Source organism: Struthio camelus, chromosome 24 (assembly GCF_040807025.1).
Source record: "Struthio camelus isolate bStrCam1 chromosome 24, bStrCam1.hap1, whole genome shotgun sequence".
Taxonomy (NCBI): Eukaryota; Metazoa; Chordata; class Aves; order Struthioniformes; family Struthionidae; genus Struthio; species Struthio camelus.
This window is the reverse complement of record NC_090965.1, coordinates 9,851,546-9,872,492: the sequence shown is the minus strand read 5'-3', so window position 1 is coordinate 9,872,492 and position 20,947 is coordinate 9,851,546. Positions and strand designations below refer to the sequence as shown.

At 39.4% G+C, this 20,947-nt stretch overlaps 1 protein-coding gene across 1 annotated transcript; it reads left to right on the top strand.

Annotated features, from left to right (window-relative positions):
• The first annotated feature begins 392 nt into the window (after positions 1-392).
• Positions 393-20,945, top strand: RSBN1 (round spermatid basic protein 1). Its single transcript, XM_068918270.1, has 7 exons — positions 393-789; positions 4,707-5,377; positions 11,721-11,858; positions 12,287-12,429; positions 13,378-13,545; positions 14,561-14,669; positions 16,083-20,945. Exons 1-7 carry the CDS (start codon positions 393-395, stop codon positions 16,551-16,553), a joined length of 2,097 nt encoding a protein of 698 aa, XP_068774371.1. The 3' UTR covers positions 16,554-20,945.
• The last annotated feature ends 2 nt before the right edge of the window (positions 20,946-20,947 follow it).

Here is a 20,947-nt window from a genome sequence, read left to right as displayed (position 1 = left end):
GACCTTATAAGCCGTGTTTTCCCCGGTTATGCCTGTGGCAGATTGCGCAGTAAGTGCCCTTCCTGTCTGTGCAATCGCATTTCGCGGCTCCTCCAGCGCGGCCCGGGAGAATAAGACCCGCCGCCGCCGCCACGGCTCCCGCGCTCCCGGCCGCCGCGCCGACCGTTAGAGCCGTTAGAACCGACAGCGCGGGGGGCCGCGGGGGGCACGTGACCCGCCTGCGTGACTCGGGGCACGCGGCCGCCCACCGGCGTCCCGCGCACGCGCCCCGGGCGGGACTACATTTCCCAGCGCGCCGCTGCGAACTACAGCTCCCAGGGGGCGCCGCGCGGCGCCTGCGCGCTGCCGCCTGGCGCTCGGGCCATTTAAATGTGTGTGAGGGAGACTGTGAAATGGCTGCGCAGGTCGCTGCGGTGCGCGCCGTGTCGCGGGCCCCGGAGGAGCCGCCCCCGCTCCCCTCGGGGGACCGGCCCGGCCGGCCTCGCGGCGGCGGGCGGCGGCGGCGGGGCCCCGCGGGCGAGGCGGCGGGCGCCAAGCGGGCCCGGCTGAGCCAGCAGCTGCTGGCGGGGCCCGGCCCGGCGGAGCCGCTGCCCCCGGCCGCCCTGCCCGGCCTGCCCGCCGCCGCCGCCGCCGGGCTCTTCACCTTCTCGCCGCTCAGCCTGCCGCCGGCCGCCGCGCTCGAGGAGCGCCGCCACCACCACCACCGGCACCGCCCCGCCGCCGGGCCGCCGCAGAAGGCGCGGCGGGGCAGCCCGGCGGACGGGGCAGCCGGGCGGCCCAGCACGCGAGGTGAGGAGCGGGCGGCGGGGCGCGGCCGGCGGCACCTGCCGCCGCGCCCCTCGGCGGGGCCTCGCGCTCCGCCCCCGTCCCGGCCGGGCGCGGCGCGGCGCTTCGCGGCGGAGCCCCTCGCTCGGGCTGGGGCTGGGGCACCGGCTCGGCCTGCCCGCCTGGCAGAGGCGGCGGGAGGAAGGGCTGCGTCCCTGCTCTTCCCCGCCGCGCTTAGGCGTAGCGCGCGCGTGTCCGTGTCGGAGCCGCGGCTCCCGCAGCCCCTCCCGCTCCGCTCGCGGCTGAGCCCAGGTGCGGGCGGCGGCGGGCCCGGCGCACCTCCCCGCCCCGGCGAGGGGAGCTCCTGCCTCGCGGCTTTCACGAGCTGTTGCTGCTCCTCGGAACTGCCCTCGTCGCAGGTTAACAGATGCAAGCGTTCTGATAGTAAAACTTCCTTCCTGTTGTGCTTGTGTTCATAGATACTAGAACTGAGAAGCGGCCAGTGTAATAAACGCCCTGAAGTTTCTCAAATAAGGAAGGCTACGGTTTTTGTGTTGAAGTCTCTCTCTTCCCCCCCCCCCCCCCCCAATCTCCTCTCCTTACAGAACAAGATCACTGTTTTGGTTGTGCTCGCATATTTGTGATAGTGTAAAGCCTATTGGAAGGCGATGTAGGCAATCGGTAAAGCTACTGTAATAGAGATAACATATTGTGAATTACGTTCTAGGCATATACGTGAAGGTATTGTGCCAAGGTAACCAAAGATGCATGTGCTTATAAAAGAAAGTTAGGTTTATAGCGTAAACTATAGCTAGTACTTCAGGAGAAACAGAAGTTGTAGAGAGATCTTATTAGACTGGGAATGCCACTATACAGCAGTCTAAGCCAGTAACTAAATGAGTGTGTGTGTGTTTTCTTTTTCTTTTTTATGAAGTCTTAAACACTGTTAAAATTACCAGCTGAATTCCAAACTTGCCAAATGAAAACTGTTGGGGTTTTTTTCCATTTACCGTCTCTCACTATCGGTTCCTATTTCCACACGTAGTCTAACTTAGCTGTCTACTTCTCTCTACAGTATTCCTATTTTGGGCCACGTGTGCCAGTGAACATCTCTAATGTTTTTGTTGATGTTAGTAGTGATACTAGTTAGTTTGGTTGTTGGTGTCTAATAAAGTAGCTGAATTACTGGCACTGCTATCATTCTATCTCATTGTGAGAGCCCATATGTCTGCTGATGACCTGGCTATAGACCTCTTTCTATTAGTATTTGAGATGCTAAAGGTTGTTCATTCACTTAAAAGAATAATTTAAAACTAAGTCTCCTTCCAGACCTTCAAGGTTTGCTAAAATGCTACTGTCTAGCTTCACTTACTGAGTCTACTTTACTGAGTCTACTCTCGGTGTAGCAGGGGGACTCTGTTCTGTTGGATACAGTAGCGAAAGGTGGTCAGGATGGTTTCCATCCTGAAAATAGACCATAGTGTTCAATGGAAGCCTCACAATACAGAGAGCACTAGGCTTATGTCTGATGTGAAGTATTAGGGAATTCCTTCAAACAGGAAGGTATTCTGCATTATAAGTAGTGCATGGCTGAGGCTTTTACACAATATCTAAAATTAGAAATGATTAAAATAAGACACTTTTAATATTGAAAAATCAACTCAGAAATAACAACAAGGAGGTATTCCTAATACCTCTGTGGTGGTATAAAGCTCGTGTAGTTTCAGTTTGGATTTTGAATCTCTGGTCCCACCAGAATAAAGATCTTCTCTGTGCAAATAGCATGTTCAATGAAGTTAGTAAGGCAGTAGCTGTACTTCAGAGCTTAGTGACTGGTAAGCTTATGCAAGCTTAACTTTTAGGATTCAATAGTAGCTTATTCAAAGAGCTGTTTCAGTTGTGTTATCAAAACAACTGATAAAACCTTTTTTTTTTTTTCCCCCCTGGTTTCCCCAACTGTAATATAAGAATTAAGGATAGTTGCTATTTGTAAAGGTTAGGCATGACAGCAGTACCACAAAAACTCGTATTTCAGGTCCTAACGCAATTGTATAAAGTTAGTATTAAGCAATCAACTATTTCTTTGCTTCATGAGTAATTCTGTTCATTATGCCAGGCTGTTAAGAAGGTCAGCTGCCTTTAGTAAAGAGCTCTGGGAAAAAACTACTAATAGTTTAGTTGAATACTGCGGTTAGGCTGAATAACTTGAAGCTGCATTAATTTACTATCTCTTCTTGTAGATCACAGTAGTAACACATTTTTCTCCAAGTACTGCAAGAGAACAAAAAAAGGAACACAGACCTGATGACTTTGCAGACAAAGAAAGTAAATTCAGTATGTAGCCTTGTGCCATGGGCAACAAACTTTAGCTGTGGCATCTTTTAGTCAGATGTTAACTTCAACAGCAGATTGTTCTGATCCCTTTAGCTGTCCTGATGATATGGCACTTAGTGTTTTATATGCATCACTGGCATGAAATAGTCTTTTAATTCAGGCAGATTAAAATCCTGTTTTGGCACTTGGCTTTTTTAAACAGCTAGGCAATCAAATTTCTAACCACCGTTGTTACTAGCCATGCTTTATTTGAACTAATTCTTAATTCTAAAAGATAAGCTGCTAAACTACTGCATTTAGCCTGATGGAACTGGTTCTTTCTATTTTATCTCTAAAAACCTTTGAATCTTCTGACCTTTTGAAGGTTGATCAACACTTAAAATAAACAAACAAAAAACCTTAATTCCTAGCTTTGAATTAGCTAGATAGCTAAGTAGAAAACAATACTAAACCAGCAAAAGATAGCTGAAAATGTGAATGTGATGGTTCAGATCTTTCTGTTCTAAACAGGTATGTGGTTCGGCAGCAGAGGTGACTGTTGTATTCCATCTGTACCAAATAGTATTTATTTGGTCACTCTGTGAATGTGTTGGGCTTTTGAGCAAGTCACTAACTGAAGACTGGATGCCTTGAGGTAGTGTTAGAGAGCTACAAGGTCTGTCACCATTTTAACAGAGCAGATTTATAATGGGAGTTAAAAACGTTGTTATCTAATAGGCTTACGCCTATTAAGTGTGTGGTCAGTATGAGATCTTTCACCAGTTTGTTGCTTTCTGCTGTCCTTCCTCCCATTTAGGAACTGGCACAGGAGCCAGGAAGAGGGCAGTGAGGACTGTGCTGCCTAGAACCTGGTCTTCTATCTAACCCTTAATGCCAAAGAATGACTGTATTAATGTATAATAAGTATATTAATGTATAGCAAACTAGGTGCTGACTGTTCACATTATGAATGTGATTTTATATATTTCACTTACCAAGAGCGGCTGCTCAGCTTGACATGATGAAACTTGGTTTTGATTAACAGTATCTTGGAAATACCAGTTGTAAGTCTTTGCAGAAAAGATCAGTAGTCTAAGTTCGTGTGGGTTTTTTTTTTGGTGCCAGAAAGTTAACTGCTTTATATATTTTTCCCTCTAAACGTCAGTAACGGTTAGACCTCTTTAGTTGCACTCTGCCTTGCTTCTGTTATGTATCCAAAATTAGTGAGGTGTTCTGTAATGAAAGCAATGTTTAAATGTTATGTGTTGCTTGTTTATCCTCTTTCCCTGGATGGCATTAACTTAAATGTCAGAAGTTAGTAATGTTCTGAACTGTGGACTCCTTTTAAAGGAGTTCTAATAAATCTCTAAAAATTGAAATATTCCTAAATTGGAATGTTAAGCTTGAGTTTTGGAAATTTTCCTTAATTTGAGGCTTTTTTCATAATAACTAGACATACTACTTCATCTAATTAAAAGCTCTTAAGCCAAAAGACAAGATATTACTGTTGGTCAGTCTTTGTGGGAATAGATAGCTTTAGGAAATGAGATGTCCCAATTCTTTTGGGGTGAATAGGTGAATATGCTGTAATTGTAGAACTCTAATCTTCTCTTTACTGTTGCTGCCAGAAACTCCAGATGAAAATGGCAAAAGCCAGCGAGCTGACAGTCTTATTATGAAGAAGATAAAGAAAAAAAAGAAAAAGAAACATCGGGAAGATATGAGGGGAAAACGCCTGAAGATGTACAACAAAGAAGTGCAGACAGTTTGTGCTGGACTCACTCGCATTGACAAAGAGACTCTGACTCAAGGACAATGTGATAACTTGGAAGTGAACAAGGAATCCTTCAGGTATCTGAAAGATGAGCAGCTCTGCAGACTGAATTTGGGTATGCAGGAATATCGAGTACCCCAGGGAGTACAAACACCATTTGTGACTCACCAGGAGCATTCCGTTCGCAGCAGCTTCTTGAAAACTGGCACTAAATTTAGTAACTTCATTCATGAAGAACATCAGTCTAATGGTGGCGCTCTGGTCCTTCATGCTTACATGGATGAACTCTCATTTTTGTCTCCAGTGGAGATGGAGAGATTTGCAGAAGAGTTTCTTGCTTTGTCGTTCAGTGAAAATGATAAAAATGCAGCTTACTATGCTCTAGCCATAGTACATGGGGCAGCTGCTTATTTACCAGACTTCCTGGATTACTTTGCTTTTAACTTTCCTAACACTCCAGTGAAAATGGAAATTTTGGGCAAGAAGGATATTGAAACAACAACAATTTCAAACTTTCATTCTCAGGTAAGAGCTGTTTAAAGTTATGAAAGTTAAACAGTATATGGATTTGATTAATCCAGAGTGGTGATGGCATAAAAGAGATGGTCTGACAAAGTATAGAAGCATTTCTGAGGCCTGAAGTTTTTCTTATAAAATGAAAAATGACAATGCTGGAACTTCTACTGTGCTGTTCATTACTGTTTCTACCTGAAGTGCTCTTGTGCTCATCGATAACTGTTGAATCGGATTTCTGACACTAACTCTGACGTAGAAAGGTCTTTACTGATCTTGCAGGTTTCCATTTTATTTGTTCATGTTGAGAGAACACTGACACTGTTCAAAACAGACAAATCTATATTAACAGCTCTCTAAATTGAAGCGGGAGGGGTGTTAGTATTTTCAATAGACCTAGCTCTTGTAGTGACTTTACTTTTCAGGTTTCAGTATACCATGCACAATAAGCTTTTTTTATAACATCTTCTGAATTCTGTTAGTAGCTGCTGATGAGTATTGCTTGGTACTGAAACTTTCCAACTTCAGAGAGATGGAATTTTTTTAATTGGTCTTGGAAAGGCTTTCACATTTTAAACTACCTTGCTTTTTCACAGTGGACTTAAAATATTCTGAAAGCTTTGTAGGATAACAACACTTTCATCCTTAGTTTAAAAAAAGAAAAAACAACCTCAGTTGAAAGCTATTTTCTCAAGACTCAAATTCCCAAGTTTTCAAGCTGTATATCTGTGTAACTTAAATTGATGCAACAATAATAGTTGAGTTAATTTCAAGATTCTTATGTGAAAAACCCTTGGTTTTTTTTTTACTGTTTTGTCATCAGGCTTGGAAGTATCTATGAACGTTCCAGTTCTTAAATGTTTAGATAAACTTGTTATAGATGGAACAAAACCTCTTCCTGCTCAGTCCAGTCTGAGAACAGATTCAAACTGTTGCTTGCTTTTTAAGTCTTTTAAAGAAGTCGCTAAGGTCTTGAATACTGATTCACCTATAAGAAAGACCGACCTAAAGCTCTCTACTGTAGTACTGTTGGAACAGCCATCCTTTAGCAACATATTTTGGAAATGTGATAGTTCTGATGGGCTGCCTGGACCTCTTCAAAGTTCATGAAGTGCTCTTATAAGCAATATCTGCACTGGAAAACAGATACTGGTCACAGAAAGCTATTTGGTAACTTGCAGAGACTTTTAATACTTCCCAGCATTTATTATAGATACCACTTAAATTAGGAATTATATTAGCCTTAGCTTTTGAATTTGTTATTTCAAAATGGGTATCTGCTACAGCACTTTTTAACAACTCTTGCTTCATGGGTTAAATTCTCTAAACTGGCAGAGCTGCATCAGAGTGCATAGTACTCCAAAAACAGTCTGAGTATACAAATAGTTCCTTATCAGCAAGAACACTTTTACACGATACATATCTGAACCTGCGCTCTACAGACATGCAACTTGTCAAGAGGTTTTTTTAAAGTTTTCTGTATTAGTCATTTATATCATGTTCTTTGGCATTTTGGTTACATTCTAACTTACTTGGAGTACATGTAACAGCTCTCTGAAATGGCTAAACAGCACCAATCAGATATGTAACAACTACTTTTTTTTTTTTCTGGCTAGTGGTCTTGGTCTTGTGAACGTGAATAGCTTGTACTGGAAGTTTGTATGTATGGTAATGAATAAGAGGCTTCACTGGGTTGTATTCTACTCTGATAATTCAATTTTAAATACTGTCTACACTTGATTAAGATTGAATCATGACATTAACGTCAGTTAGGCTAAAACACCTCTCTAAATCCAGCTCCAACATGACCTGATTAATCTGCTATGGCTGAAGTATGTTAGTGTGGTTCACTAACAGTAAACAAACATGTATAGAGGTATAGCTGTCACAACTCTGCTGTTAGACAGCTGAAGCATGAGCCTTTATGGATGATGCTAAAATATCTCATTTAAAGATCCATTTAAAGTGATGGTGGATTCAACTATGGTAGCTGCATCGTGTTAAAACTCAAGATCAGTCTTGAAAGCTAGCTCAAAATAGAAGGCTAAAATGTTCTACATAAGAAAGAGCATAGGCAGGAAAAATCTAGCTATTTTACTTCAGAACAAGCAGGTGATTCTTCATCTTAGAGCTGGTCTGCAGTGCTGCCATTCCTTTGCAGCACTATTGAAGAATGAACAAACAGGCTAAGCTTAGCAGAAGAACTTCTGAACCTGGCTGTATGAGAAATTATAGAATACAAAAATACACTGTGGAACATCATACCTCTGCAGATTAATCATGCTATGGGAATGTTATATGCAGTAACACTGATCTTTATTTTTTAATTGAGGGTGCTCAGTTAAGTCTCTTTGTATTCTTGAGTCCTGGAGACTTGATATTGAGAAATCGGAATACTTTGGTCTGTAAACTGCAAGTCCAAAAGTTAACTTGACTTCTGGCTTGTACAACATCCAGCTGTTTCTCGTATAGTTGCCAGATTTGGAATCCTGGTCACACAGACTGAATATCAGTAGCAAGTGGTTCCAATTCAAAGTAAGGACCTTATCCTAGAAGACTTCACAAAGTCTATTGGTAATTATCTTACTTGCAGGGTGAATCCCTTCATTCTCAGGGCAATGAGAACAGTGTAAGCTCCATTAAATTCTTTCCTATCCATACATTAATATGGACTAGTATTTGGGTATCTGCTACTGCATATAAAGCACTCCATCTTGTATTTTTACACTCTACAGATACTATACCCTGTATGGCTTCTGTACATTAAAATACTTACTAAGCTTGAGTGTTCTCTGGGTTTTTTTGCTTGCTCTGGCTCATTTGTTCTAACTCTTAAGTGCTGAAGATAAGTTTCAGTTTGGAGCTATTCACTTGGACTAAGAGCTTTCAAGACTCAAATTGCTGAGAACAGCAATTTGTAAGCTTATTTCACAATAAGGGCATAGTTTAATTTGAAAGTTCTTGGCAGTTGCAGCTTAAGCAGTCTTATTCTTCCTCATCAGTTGTCCCAGTAGAATAGCTTCTAGGGATGGGAATATATTGAGTCTTGAAAAAAACACTTCTATCTTTTTTTTTTTTTTTGTTCTCAAAAAGAATCTGATCAGCTGCCTGATCTGTTTCAGTATGTGGTCCAAAGAACAGTTAAACTGTCACAGCTGAGTAGGTTCTGGAAGCAAGCCAGGAAAGAGTTGGGGGAAGTAGGCTTGTGTAAACTGATACTGCTGCTGGGAAGGAAGTGGGAGAAGCAGCAAACAGAATAGTAGGATAAGTTCTCCTATTCTTAGAACATGCTGTCAAATAAGGTTACAATTGGTATTTTTTGAGAGCTTTGATTAATGAACCATATCACAGCTTTGTCTGCCCCCTTTAACATTTTTTTAACTCCTGAATAAAAGCTTTCTTATGCTGGATGGGCAACTTACATTTTTTTACAGAAGCTATCAAAGTTTAAAATAAAGAAATCGTGCATCTGTACTGTAAACTCTGTTTACATTGCATTGCTTAAAAGCATCAAACTATGTCTGGTCTTACGGAAGTAGCTGACACATTTTGAACAAACACACAAACCTGTATGCAATGGCTTGTCACACTGTCCCCATTTCCTTCTCTTATGTTGTAAATAGTAAGCCGCCTTCTATTCTTTCTTCCTTGTAGCAAAGTGTTTGCATGGTTAGCTATTAGTATTTCAGGTCAGCTAGGATGCTATCAGTGCCCCTTTGATTCATGCTCTTGTTCAGAGAAATTACTCTAAACTTATTTGTCTCAAGCTTATGCCTCATCTGTGTGCGCTGTTCCTTCCTTCCTGCTTGCTTGGCCCTTCATGAGGTGGGGGATCTGAATTATCTCAGTAATCTACAAATACCATAGCTGTCTACTGCTGTTACTCAAGCATGTGAAGCACTTAAAACACTGCTAGGCACATCATTCACATGCCATAAAATGTCTCAGTGAAAACTGAAGACCTATTTTAATTATACCTATAGCTTAACTTTTAGTGGGAGATGGTATAGCTCAGAAAAAGGAGTAGAGGATTAAAAAGGGTAGTGATACCTATTTGGCATTTTGAATGGGCATATGACACCACCTGAGTGGTCTTACTAACCTGATAGACTCATTACCAAAGTGTGTATTTAAAAAAAAAAAAAAAAAAGCAATGCATGATCTGATCCCACTGGAGATAGTGCTCAGATGATCCATTCTTCGTAAAGAAGCATATGAAGCATAGTATCTACTTCATACTGATATATCAAGTGAGTTAGATGCAAAGTTGTTGGAAAGAATTGGATAAAGATACTAAAACTTAGGTCTGAGCAAACCATTGCAATGAAGGTACTGTGGTAATGAACTGTTCTTGCAGCCGTATAAACTGGAATGATTCAGGCTAGGTTCATAAACAAGAATCACATTTAAAAAATGAGAAACTGTATGAGAAGTCGCAGTGGATATATTAAAGTGTATATACACCTTGAAGTGCTATAAAAACCTAGGTAAACCTTGAAATCCTAGTGTTCCTTAAAGTATTTTTAGTCTATCTCATTTCTAGCTCTTGAATTCTTTTCTATTTTTGCATCACGCTCCAATGCATTAAATAAGCACTGTCAAAGCTTCTGCTTTTCCTTCCCTTTGAAAATATTACCTATATTACAAGGAAAAACTGCATACACTACTTACCCATCTGTTTGTCAGGAAAGTCTAAACAGCTGCAAAATACTAGTGGATCTCAGCAAGTGGTTTCAAGAGAGCATACCTTATCTGAAAGTGGTCTATCTCCATAAACTTATGCAGCTGCCTAGTGCTATTAAAGTAAAACTGGCATAAGGACCAGAGCACCTCGGTCCTTGTTCTCTTGTTACTGCAAAGCAATAGTCTAATACTATAGCTTTCCAGCACTACTGCTCTGAGTTTCATTCTAAGTAGCTGGTGAAGTTATTCCACCTCATTGACATTAGGTAGGAACCTGTGTCTGAAATGTGCTAATAGGATTGGGAGACTTTCACTTGGGTTGCTAATTCTCTTGGCTGTTGGCCTGTGAGGATAGTGCCTAGTTCATAAAATCAGTATTGTCAAAACCAGAAAGTGAGTGTATGCTCATTGAGCTGCTAATGATAGTCTTGATGGACTTGAAGGTAGAGTGCTTGAGCTACATAGTGAAGTTTCTGTGGATGACTTAGGATGTAACCTTCTGTATATGCAAGTAGAGGTGATGTGGTGCAGCAGGTAGCTCAGGGCTGAGAAATAAAGCTAAATGTGGATTGATCTTGGGCTCTATTTAGATTTTAATGTAAAAATAGGTGTATGTAGTTGACACAAACTGCCTGTATATGAAGCTAAAGAAAGAGAGACTCTGGAAATAGGAGTGAGCTAAGCTCCTATAATTAAGAAGTTAGATATTTATGCTTGCTGCTAGAGGATAAAATCAGAGCAATAACTAATTCTTGCTTTATTAATCTGGCTTCATTAAACTTTACAGCCTCACATAGTTGTTTAACTACCTTGTAATTTGCTGGCCAAAAACTTACAAAAGCAACTCCTTAAAACAAAGCTGCTACACCCCCCCCCCCCACACACACCCCCCTTCTGTAACTCCATTTGTAGATGTATTGTATCATGCTTACTATGTACCACTATAAACTGCAAATTTCCAAACGCCCTTTGGTCCTTCCTACCTGTTCCCCCTGGTGTCATGGAGATTGGATATCACTAGAACCACTTGAATATAGATAGGCTGTTAAGGACGACGGACGGTTCAGAGATAAATTGGGTATACAAAATAGACTAATCATGGCAAAATTTCTGATCTTTTACGATTGGATAGCTGCTGCAACTATGTACTCTGTGGTTATAAGGCATATTATAGCTATAGACCATAAGAAGAGACTGTACAACACTGGAATCTTGCTGGGTGTTCTGCTGTATGAGCAGGAAGCTGGCAGGCAAAATTTATGGATGACCCAAGAAAACAGGACATTCTGTGCTACAGAGGTCAAAAAACAGTTTCAGTCAGTTTGAAGTGTTTCTGACCACAGCTGTGACAGCAGCTTGTATTAGAAGATAATCCCAAAGCTTTTGTGGCTTATCACCAAGATGTACACCTGAGCACTAGATTTCTAGTTAGACCTTTCATTTCCTTGATTTCTCATACAGTTTTACGTATGCACATATTAGAGCTGCTGCGTGGGACGTTCTCAGCAGTCTCTTCACATGTTCCCAAAGTCATCCCTTTAAAATACGTAGATGAATCTTGGACTTGGATGAAGACTCAGCTGTGGCCTGGTACATTGTATTAATAATTTTTAATTTCCTGTAAGAGAACTAAAGCTGTGGTGGTATTGTTTTTTCCTTTCTGGCCACTCAGGTCAATCGAACATACTGCTGTGGAACCTACAGAGCGGGACCAATGCGGCAGATCAGTCTTGTTGGAGCAGTAGATGAAGAAGTTGGGGACTACTTCCCAGAATTCCTAGATATGTTAGAAGAATCTCCGTTTCTGAGAGTAAGAAGTAACTTGTGATGTTCTGTTTGAAGTGCTATTGATATTTTAACAGTTACTAAATTTCAGATACTTCCAAGCAATTAAAAAGCTTAAAGCCAATTTCTCCATTGATACACTCATCATTTGGGCTACTGAGGACAGTGGTACATTCTTTCCTCTGTCCAAATGAAAGGTACTGAACTAATGGGATAGTCATGTAAATTATTCAAAAACTAAAATTTGGTTCATCATGTCATACATACTACATAATTACCTACTTTCCTAAAAACTAAAATTTGATAAGCTTAGCTTAGAATATATTTTACCTCTCAGAACTTGCATCCGTTTCTACACAATTCTTTTGACAATGAGTTTGAACGAGTTTTACTAAAGGCATTATTTAATTTATCCATCTCACTCACTGTTTTGTGTTCTGTTTTTTTTTGTAGATGACTTTGCCCTGGGGTACTCTTTCTAGTCTCAGGCTTCAGTGCCGGTCACAAAGTGATGATGGTCCCATAATGTGGGTGAGACCGGGAGAACAGATGATCCCAACAGCTGATATGCCAAAATCGCCATTTAAACGGCGCCGGTAATGTTTTGATTTCCTTTACTTATTAAAGGAGAATATCAGTTTTATCTGTTTTAGATCTGAGAATAACAAATAAACGTTTACGTGTAATTAGTTCTTCAGAAGGCTAATTTGCAACTGTTAGCTTATCATTTTCGTTCCTGTTTAAAATTGGCTTAGTGAATTAAGCCAAATGTGTTATTTGTGATGGTTATGTTATTTCACTGCTTTTCAGAGCAATGCATGTTAGATCAATGCTTTCTTAATATTGTAACCTCCTGTTACCCTTCAGGTGTGGGTTTTTTTTTTTAATTCATCCAATTTCTATGAGAAGAGCTAAGTAGGTGGTAAGGGTTGGTGAGATGCTCTAAAACAGTAGAGATCCTTAGACCATTAAAGTTGCATCTTAATGTTAGTGCATAAGTAGTTGCAATACTGTCTGCTTTCCCAGGAAATATTGTGGGGTGTGTGTGTGTATATATATATATATATATACACACATATATATTTCTACACACGCGCACACATACACTTGATATCTTCTCAGACTAAGTGCTCTATATGGCTAATTTTAGGAGACAAAGAATTGGAAGCATGTTTTAATTGTTACTTTGTGCAGAATATCTGAAGGTCCTCCCAAATAACTTCAGTATCTGTTAAAATAGCTCAATTTTACATGCCATTAAATTTATAGAAGACTCCTTTCAGCTCAAAGGAACAAAATTTATTTTTTGGTGACTAGCTCTCTGTTCTGTAAAGTTGGCTCTCATAACCTGAATTGTATATAGCTGTGTTTTGCTCAATCTTTTGTTGTCAAATAGACTATTGGAATAAATCAAAGGGAAATGTCTTGATCTTAGATTTTGAAGCCTACAGGAAACACCATTTTTAAAGATTATTTTAATACAAGTACATATTTTTCTGAGTAGTCTGAAGCATCTTTCAGTATGTCTTTTGATTGTGCTGTAGATCAATGAACGAAATAAAGAATCTCCAGTACCTACCTCGGACCAGTGAGCCCCGTGAGGTTCTTTTTGAAGACAGAACAAGAGCTCACGCTGATCACGTGGGTCAAGGATTTGACTGGCAGAGTACAGCTGCTGTAGGTGTTCTGAAGGCTGTACAGTTCGGGGAATGGTAAGTGCAACTGAAATAACTATTCTAGCGGGAGGGAGGAATTCTAAACGTTCTCTCTTAAAAAAAGAAAATTCCCTGGGAAAAAAGCCTAATTAAAGAAAGCATTCAAATCTTGTAATAAGGTAAATGCTGTCTAGAGCTTGAAAAATGTAAACTATTTATCTATTCTTTTTCCTCCCTTTTTGAGGCGCTATAAAAGTTATAACAGCAGTTTTCAGAGAATTTTAGTGGCATACATAATAAGCCTCAAAATACCCAGGCCATCATCTGTGATTGTTCTTTTTCTGAATAGTTATGTTAACTTTTGTAAACTGACCAATCTAACTGGATGAATTAATTTCAAAGCTATAATGCTTTCTCATTTCATATACAGATGACATTGCTCTCTTGACCTTGCACAGAAAAAAATTCTAAATTACAGACTTGCAACACTGTTATTTCTAACAATTACAGTAGAAATTGGATAGCATCATCAGCAATCTCATTAGATTTCAGTATGAGTAAAAGGTGCCAAAACTTCCTTAACTCTGGTTCACTGCCATTGGACAGAGAGAGCTGATATATCCTCATCATTTCAGCTTCAGAGTGCCACGTACTTTTAAATTGTTCCTTTAATACGCAAATCTCGGTCCGATTACAGAATGGACGAATTAAGGCAAATTGTGGCTCTGAGAACATAACAGTAAATTTTATTAGAGTGGCAATTTGAACCTAGTTCTCTGAGGTTTTAGGAAAGTATTTATGCACAAAAACACAACTTGTGTTGCACATGCGTTAAGCAAAAAGCAAAATGAAAACAGCAAATCTATTATACCTCCTTTCCTAAATAACATGCATTATAAATAACATGTAATAACTAAATAACATGTAATAACAACTGAGAAGCAATGAGACTTCGTGTCCAGTTGCAAATCAGTTAGCAACTTTGTTCAGTGAAACACTTCTCTGGAAGAGCTTTAATTCTCTATAACTCAAATGCTTAAAAAAAAAATTCCTGGAATTCTCATCTTTCTAGGAGTGACCAGCCTCGCATAACCAAAGATGTGGTTTGTTTTCACGCTGAAGATTTCACTGATGTTGTGCAGAGACTTCAGTTGGACCTGCATGAACCTCCAGTGTCACAGGTACTGAATCTTCCCTGGTGACGGTTCATTCTTAATATTTTGAAAGTAGTTTCTGATAGTTTTCAGGTTCACTGTATATCCAACCCTTTTGTGTCCTCAGCAGCCCTTAGTTCTCAGCTCTGTAAAGCAATTGCCTTTCTCATGTTTCTTTTGCACCAAGCTGGGATTTATGCTGTGAGTCTCTCTGTGTTCTTTTGTAATTTTCCTCTCAAAAGTCTTAAGTTCAGTTCAACACCTGCAGCTTTGTTAGTTACATAGTTACAATGACTGAGTTAACCTGTGACCAGCAGGCCCTCACAGAGCAAAACCTTCTTATTCAGGATAAAGGCATCACAAAGAGAGTGTTCTGTAGAAAAATATACACCACTAATGTGTCTCTAGCATAAATATATATTTTGCATATAAGATTCTGGCAGGTATGGTATTTACTAGTTGAGTCCAATGTGAATGACTTTCCTGCTTCCGTCCCAGATGCCCAGGTTATAACTATACGCTTTGAAATTGTTTGAGGGGTTTCTTGGACCAGAACAAACTAATCTGCGGGGTTTTTTTTGGTTCTGTTGGATGGTCTGTTTCCACATTTTTTTTTTTTTTGATTTGTCTTAGAGGTTGCAATGATTGCTACAGGTACCTTGCCATTTGGGACTGGAATTCCAACTTTTGTACTCTATCGGTGCCTTTAAACGCTCATGTGTCCATGACATCTTGCATCTCAATGTTATGCTTGCTGAATGTTTTGTACTTCTAAGTAATTTTTTCAACAGCTTGTGGATTTTCAATTGCTTTAAGTATACCTTTGACTTGATATCTTCTAGTACCATTGTTGGATAGAGTATTTCTAACTTTAACGGCAGCAATGTGATTATTTGAGGATTATGGATTGCCTGCACTGATACCTCTTTCTTCCTTAGCCTAGATTTAAGTAGGTCCCACCCATTTTTGGTATGAGAGGTCTATCTGGTATCTAAGAACCAGAGGCTGTTAGGTCGCTAGTTCCCTGACAGATAGTACTCCTGTGTCTAGCATATGATATGTACTACAGGAACAATTATAAGTTAAGAAATTATCATGCCTGTTTCTGCCTTTTATAATATGTTAGATTTTTGTCTGATGTTGTCTTAGAACGCAAAGGCACCTGAACTCAGGCCTGTTTGCCAAAACAATGCAGCCTCATGCTGAACCTGTTTTTACCTGTAACTGCAGAATGCTCTTATCTATTAATTGTCCTCTCAAAGATGTGCATGTTATACAAGTTACAGTTAAAAAAAAGTGTATCATTCTCATGTAAAGGATTGCAACTGTACCTATTAAACAAACATTCTTACTTGGACAAAGAATATGATCAAAGTGGATACTGAATTGTTTACCCTGAACAGAGTATAACACTAACTTTACCTTCTTTCTTCCTCTCAGTGTGTTCAATGGGTGGATGAAGCCAAACTAAACCAAATGAGACGGGAAGGCATTCGCTATGCTAGAATTCAGTTGTGTGACAATGACATCTACTTCATCCCTAGAAATGTCATTCATCAGTTTAAAACCGTGTCAGCAGTCTGCAGCTTAGCATGGCACATAAGACTTAAACAATATCACCCTGTGGGGGAGACTTCTCAAAACACAGAAAGCAATTCAAGCTTGAACAATAGTGTTCCTGGAAAGACAGAGTCAGAAGATGAACCCCAATGCGTGAGTATAAAAATAGAGTCTGAAGAACCAGGTATAGAAATGCAGCTTACAACAGGGGTGCTCTCCTCCTCTTCCTCCTCTGTTTCTTCAATATCAGGACTTGCGCAACCAGATCAGGTGGCCCAGCCCCTTCCAGGTTTTAAAGTAGAGTCTGCTCAGCAACACAATCCACAGGATCATACAGGCTCTTCTGTGTGATATGTATATAATCAAACATTTTTTAACAACTTTTTAAAATTTTGATGTGAAGTTATAGTTTTATAACTGGCTTATGTTTTATTGGAGAAATCTTGCCTATAATTCTATAAAGAAAGGTGACATTCCAAAATGTCAGGCATATCTTTTTTACACAGATTATGCAAAATTCAAGTTGTATTTTAACCCCTTAGTACAACCTGTAACAGTGGTCTACCACTTCTTTCTGTTTAAGTAAAGAGATATTCAATATCTCCTCAAAGTCAGAATGAAATTCCTCCAGGAACGTAAAATGATTGAACTACACTGGTCAGTGTTATTTCCCTACTTTTACTTTATCTCTAGTCTTCACCATAAAGTGAGGCTTTTGTAGAAGACTTGCAAAGTGACTTTCCCATCTCATTTTAACTGCTAAGAAAAAGAGGAAGCACAGCACTTTTGATGATTTGTAATTTTTTGGTATGTCTGTTCCTGACATCCTCGTTTATATACAAGTTAATAGCTATAGAAATTGATCTCTCTTTCTTACAGTCCTACAAAGGTGATCTGTACAATTAACTGAAGAAAGTGTCTGATCCTGTTGAAATGTAATGACTTACTGACCTAACATTTTTCATAGCACTGCTTATACTGTTTGGTGTGAGGATTTTGCTTCCAAAATACATCTTCCCAGAACATGATTAATTCTGGTGTCAAAATTAGAGAAGTTATTGGTAGTCTTGTGGAGGAAACTGCTATCTTTGAGCACTTTAAGGCTTTAAAATACTAACCAACTTGGCAGCTTGTTTTGACCAGGTCATAATAAATGTCCAATGGAACCACACTTTCCCTGGTACTGATGCACTTAATATATTAGCATTGAGTTGATGACTGACTTATACAATAAGACTGTCCTTATTTTAGGAAGTTCTGTGTTACTATTTCACAATAAAGTATTATGGCATTGGACTGCTGTTTCCATGTGTAGCTTTTGGGTGCCCAGGTACTGTGGAAAATCAGTGGCACATGCTAAATATGTAGTGTCAGCTATCAACCGTTTTTTAAAAATCTTTCAATATTTCTGAATGTTAATGTATAGTCTGTATTTGACTTTCACTCACCCCATTTATAACTGTCCTTTCCAGTCATCAAAAGGAAAAATCCTGTCCTGTCCCTTCTCCTCCACCCCCAACCTCTCCTGCACATTTAGTGTACAAGCTGGGTTTTGGTGCAACTGAAGTTGTCTCCAGATAACTTTATTTGTTCTAATCCTCACTGGGATAGGAAAGATTGAAACACTATGTTAGACTAGACAAAAGCAAAGATGCTGTGTTAGTTCTGGATGCATCTTTTTAATATCAATTATTACTCTTCTCTTTATAAGGGTCTCTAAAATATGTTACTCTATTATAAATCTTACTTTGTGCAATATTGTTTGTGTAGGCTTTTATATACATATTAGCACCTCAGTGTAGAGGTCACTATTTTAAACTGATAGAAAAATAATCATCAGAAGATACTGCAGTGACTAGTTAGAACCTGTATTACTCCTTATGTGTATGTATGTATTGTCTTCGGTACAAAAATGAGGACTAGGAAATATTTCAATTTAAAACTAATTTACAGATTGAAGTGGTAGTGACTTGTTTAGTAATCTGTGTAAATAAGGTGTTAGAATGGAAAGCTTTTATGATGAAAAGTAATGTGATTCACGCAGGGGTGTAATTTAATCTTAGCAGAAATTCTAGATGATCAAGAATGGTTCAGAAATGAGCCGTCTGTTCTCTGGTGTTTTTTTCCCCCACTTTTATGTTGAGAGGAATTTCATAGCTTTAAGGGTTGTGCAAAGTAAAATTCCTCACAGGCAATAGTGGCTTCATTCATCCTTCATATTCAAAGATCATATTACACAAGTATGTTCTTTCCTTTCTACAAAGCCTGCTAGTCTTCCAAGTGCCCGTTTCCCTTCTCACATGTGCTATTCTTTGGTCATGTCAGTAGAGGGACATCAGTAAGGTGGCCATTCTTTGACAGCCAGCACTGTGTACAATCGCTCAGGAATTGACAAATCTGCAGATCCTACAGTCATTCTGCCCACGTCTTTAAAGGCAGAATAAACAGATTAAGAGCCCCCATACTCCAACTTGTCTGTATTATTTTAGAACTTGAAATAGAATGAAAAGGGAATTGATTTGGAAGTCCTCTGTAAATTATATTGTAATAGCATGTTTTTAAATAGAAACAGGAAGACAACTAGAGTGGCTCATGCTGCTTTTAAAACTGTACTTCCTTTAGTGCAATCTGTGACTACAGTCTGTCTGAAGTACCAGGAAAATGCTCTGATTTCTCTTTGGATGGAGGGACATGACCCATTGTATCATGCTCTCCTTATATTCAGTTCAGTTACTAATTTAATATCTAATGCCAGATATTAAATGTAGAAACATTGTATCTTCAAACGACTTGGCTGAATGATGCTGATGCTATTCTAGAATGCTTGTGTAAGACTGAGGCAGAGAGGAACAGACTTTATAAAAAGCTATGACCTTAAATACCTTATCAACTTTAGTATGCTTAATCCCAAGTGACATACTGCTTTCAAACTCCACTTCAGATCTGGATATAAAGCATGGGAGGGATTGCTTGTGAAGCTCATAGCCAAACTGTCTAGCCATTGCTTCAAGGTTCCTTCAACTGCACTGAAATCAGCAGAGCAGAATTGGAGCACCTTGATATGAAAGATTCAAATATTTTTGTGAACAACGTGTGGAATACTGATTTCATAAGTTATAGCTATTTTAAAATGAAATAACAAATTCAAGTCATTTAGTGTTTTCTGAGCAAAAACAAATCTCTGGCTAAGTCTGAGTAAATATTTCTGAAAATATATCTCATGATAAATAGATGACTGATGAATTTCTCAGATTTCATAAAACAGCTTACATGTAGGGATAATCAAACTTTGGCAAATTTCTTAGTTTTTTTTAAGCTGTGCTCAGTTTTAACCTTCTGGATAGGCACAAAAGAGTTTATAAAAATCAGTGCACTGGTCAGTTAGTGTAAATTATCATTTCTCCATTTGAGGATCTGCCCTGGGATGTGTCTCTTTTAAAAACAAAAATCTACAGTCTACAGTTGATACCCAGGAAACGCTCTTGCTTTATACCCGAGACACCTGCTAGTTGACCAAGAACGTAGTGCTCTGTCTATAAAGAGTGATCAGCTTTAAGCTGCAACTCGGGCTTTGGCTTCTATTTGAAATAGTGTTGTTGCTTTTTAAAACAACTGTTATTTGGGGTAAGGATGAATAGATCAATTATGCTAGGAATTAACTAGCAAAATGCAATCTAAAGATGGAAGATCAGTTTCATATTCCTCTCTCCTTTAGACATGCTACAAGTCATTTTTGCAGGGACTTGACATACCTTAAGAGTAATTTGTGAAACCGGACACCTGTCTCATTGCGATATTCTCCTCCAGGAAGGTGAGACACTCGGTGAAGTGTTCTCAGGGGATATATAAATCATATTTTTATAGGTATAGGTCTTGCCATACAGTTAAAGGGCTCTGTACTGTACTTTTGTCAGTTTTCCTACATGTTACAATTTGTCCAGAGGAGCTAATGCTAATCATCAGAGCTTTTACTGAGGACATGAATTCAAGTCCTTCATCAGGCACGTCCTGCCATTTACCAGCCTGAACTGACTGAGTAGTAAACTCCCCAAATCATAATTTCCTAGAAATGGTAAGTGTTTGTAGCCATATGTTTGTTTAAAGGGTGCAAGAAAAGAGGAATATTTGTCTTCACTCCCCCAAAAGTGACCTCTCTAACCTGAAAGCTCGTACTGTATATTCTTATGTTGGTCCAATTAGAAATCCCAACAATATTTTGGCCTTCCGTTGATATCCATAGTAGTTTTTAGAATGCAATAGCACATGTAGTTGAGAAGGTGTCTCTTACTGTGGCACTCTTGAATTGTGTTTAAAGAAATACATATGCTTCTAATTTCTTTGTACAACATGTAAAGAGATTTCTGTATTGCTGTTTTTGTGATTTAATTTGATTTTGATTGGCAGCTAAGATTTTTCTGTGGTTTTAATTTATCTAAGGTCTTTGCCTCAGAGGACATGTACAATTGCCTGGAAGACTGTTTGCTTTGTGCGGCCTTAGTATATTTATTGACATTTAGCAAGTGTTTTAAAGAGGTTTTATAACGAGTAGTGTAAACAGGCGAAGCTCTGAAACCTCTCTGTGAATACTCCTCTAACGCAGCGCATTTCTTTCGGTAGCTGACTGTACGAGAGTGTCAAACTGTTAAGCTATTTCTTTGTAAAATAGTCAAACGGAATGCATAGATTTTTTTCCTGTAAAGTATTTTTTTAATAAACAAAGTCTGATTTTGTCCTTTACCTGGATC

Excerpts from the sequence above, each read along its gene's own strand:
- RSBN1 (XM_068918270.1), top strand. The coding sequence starts at position 393 with ATGGCTGCGCAGGTCGCTGCGGTGCGCGCCGTGTCGCGGGCCCCGGAG. Across the intron at positions 11,859-12,286 it reads AAGAATCTCCGTTTCTGAGA|ATGACTTTGCCCTGGGGTAC; the intron begins GTAAGAAGTAAC and ends TTTTTTTTGTAG. Across the intron at positions 13,546-14,560 it reads GCTGTACAGTTCGGGGAATG|GAGTGACCAGCCTCGCATAA; the intron begins GTAAGTGCAACT and ends TCATCTTTCTAG.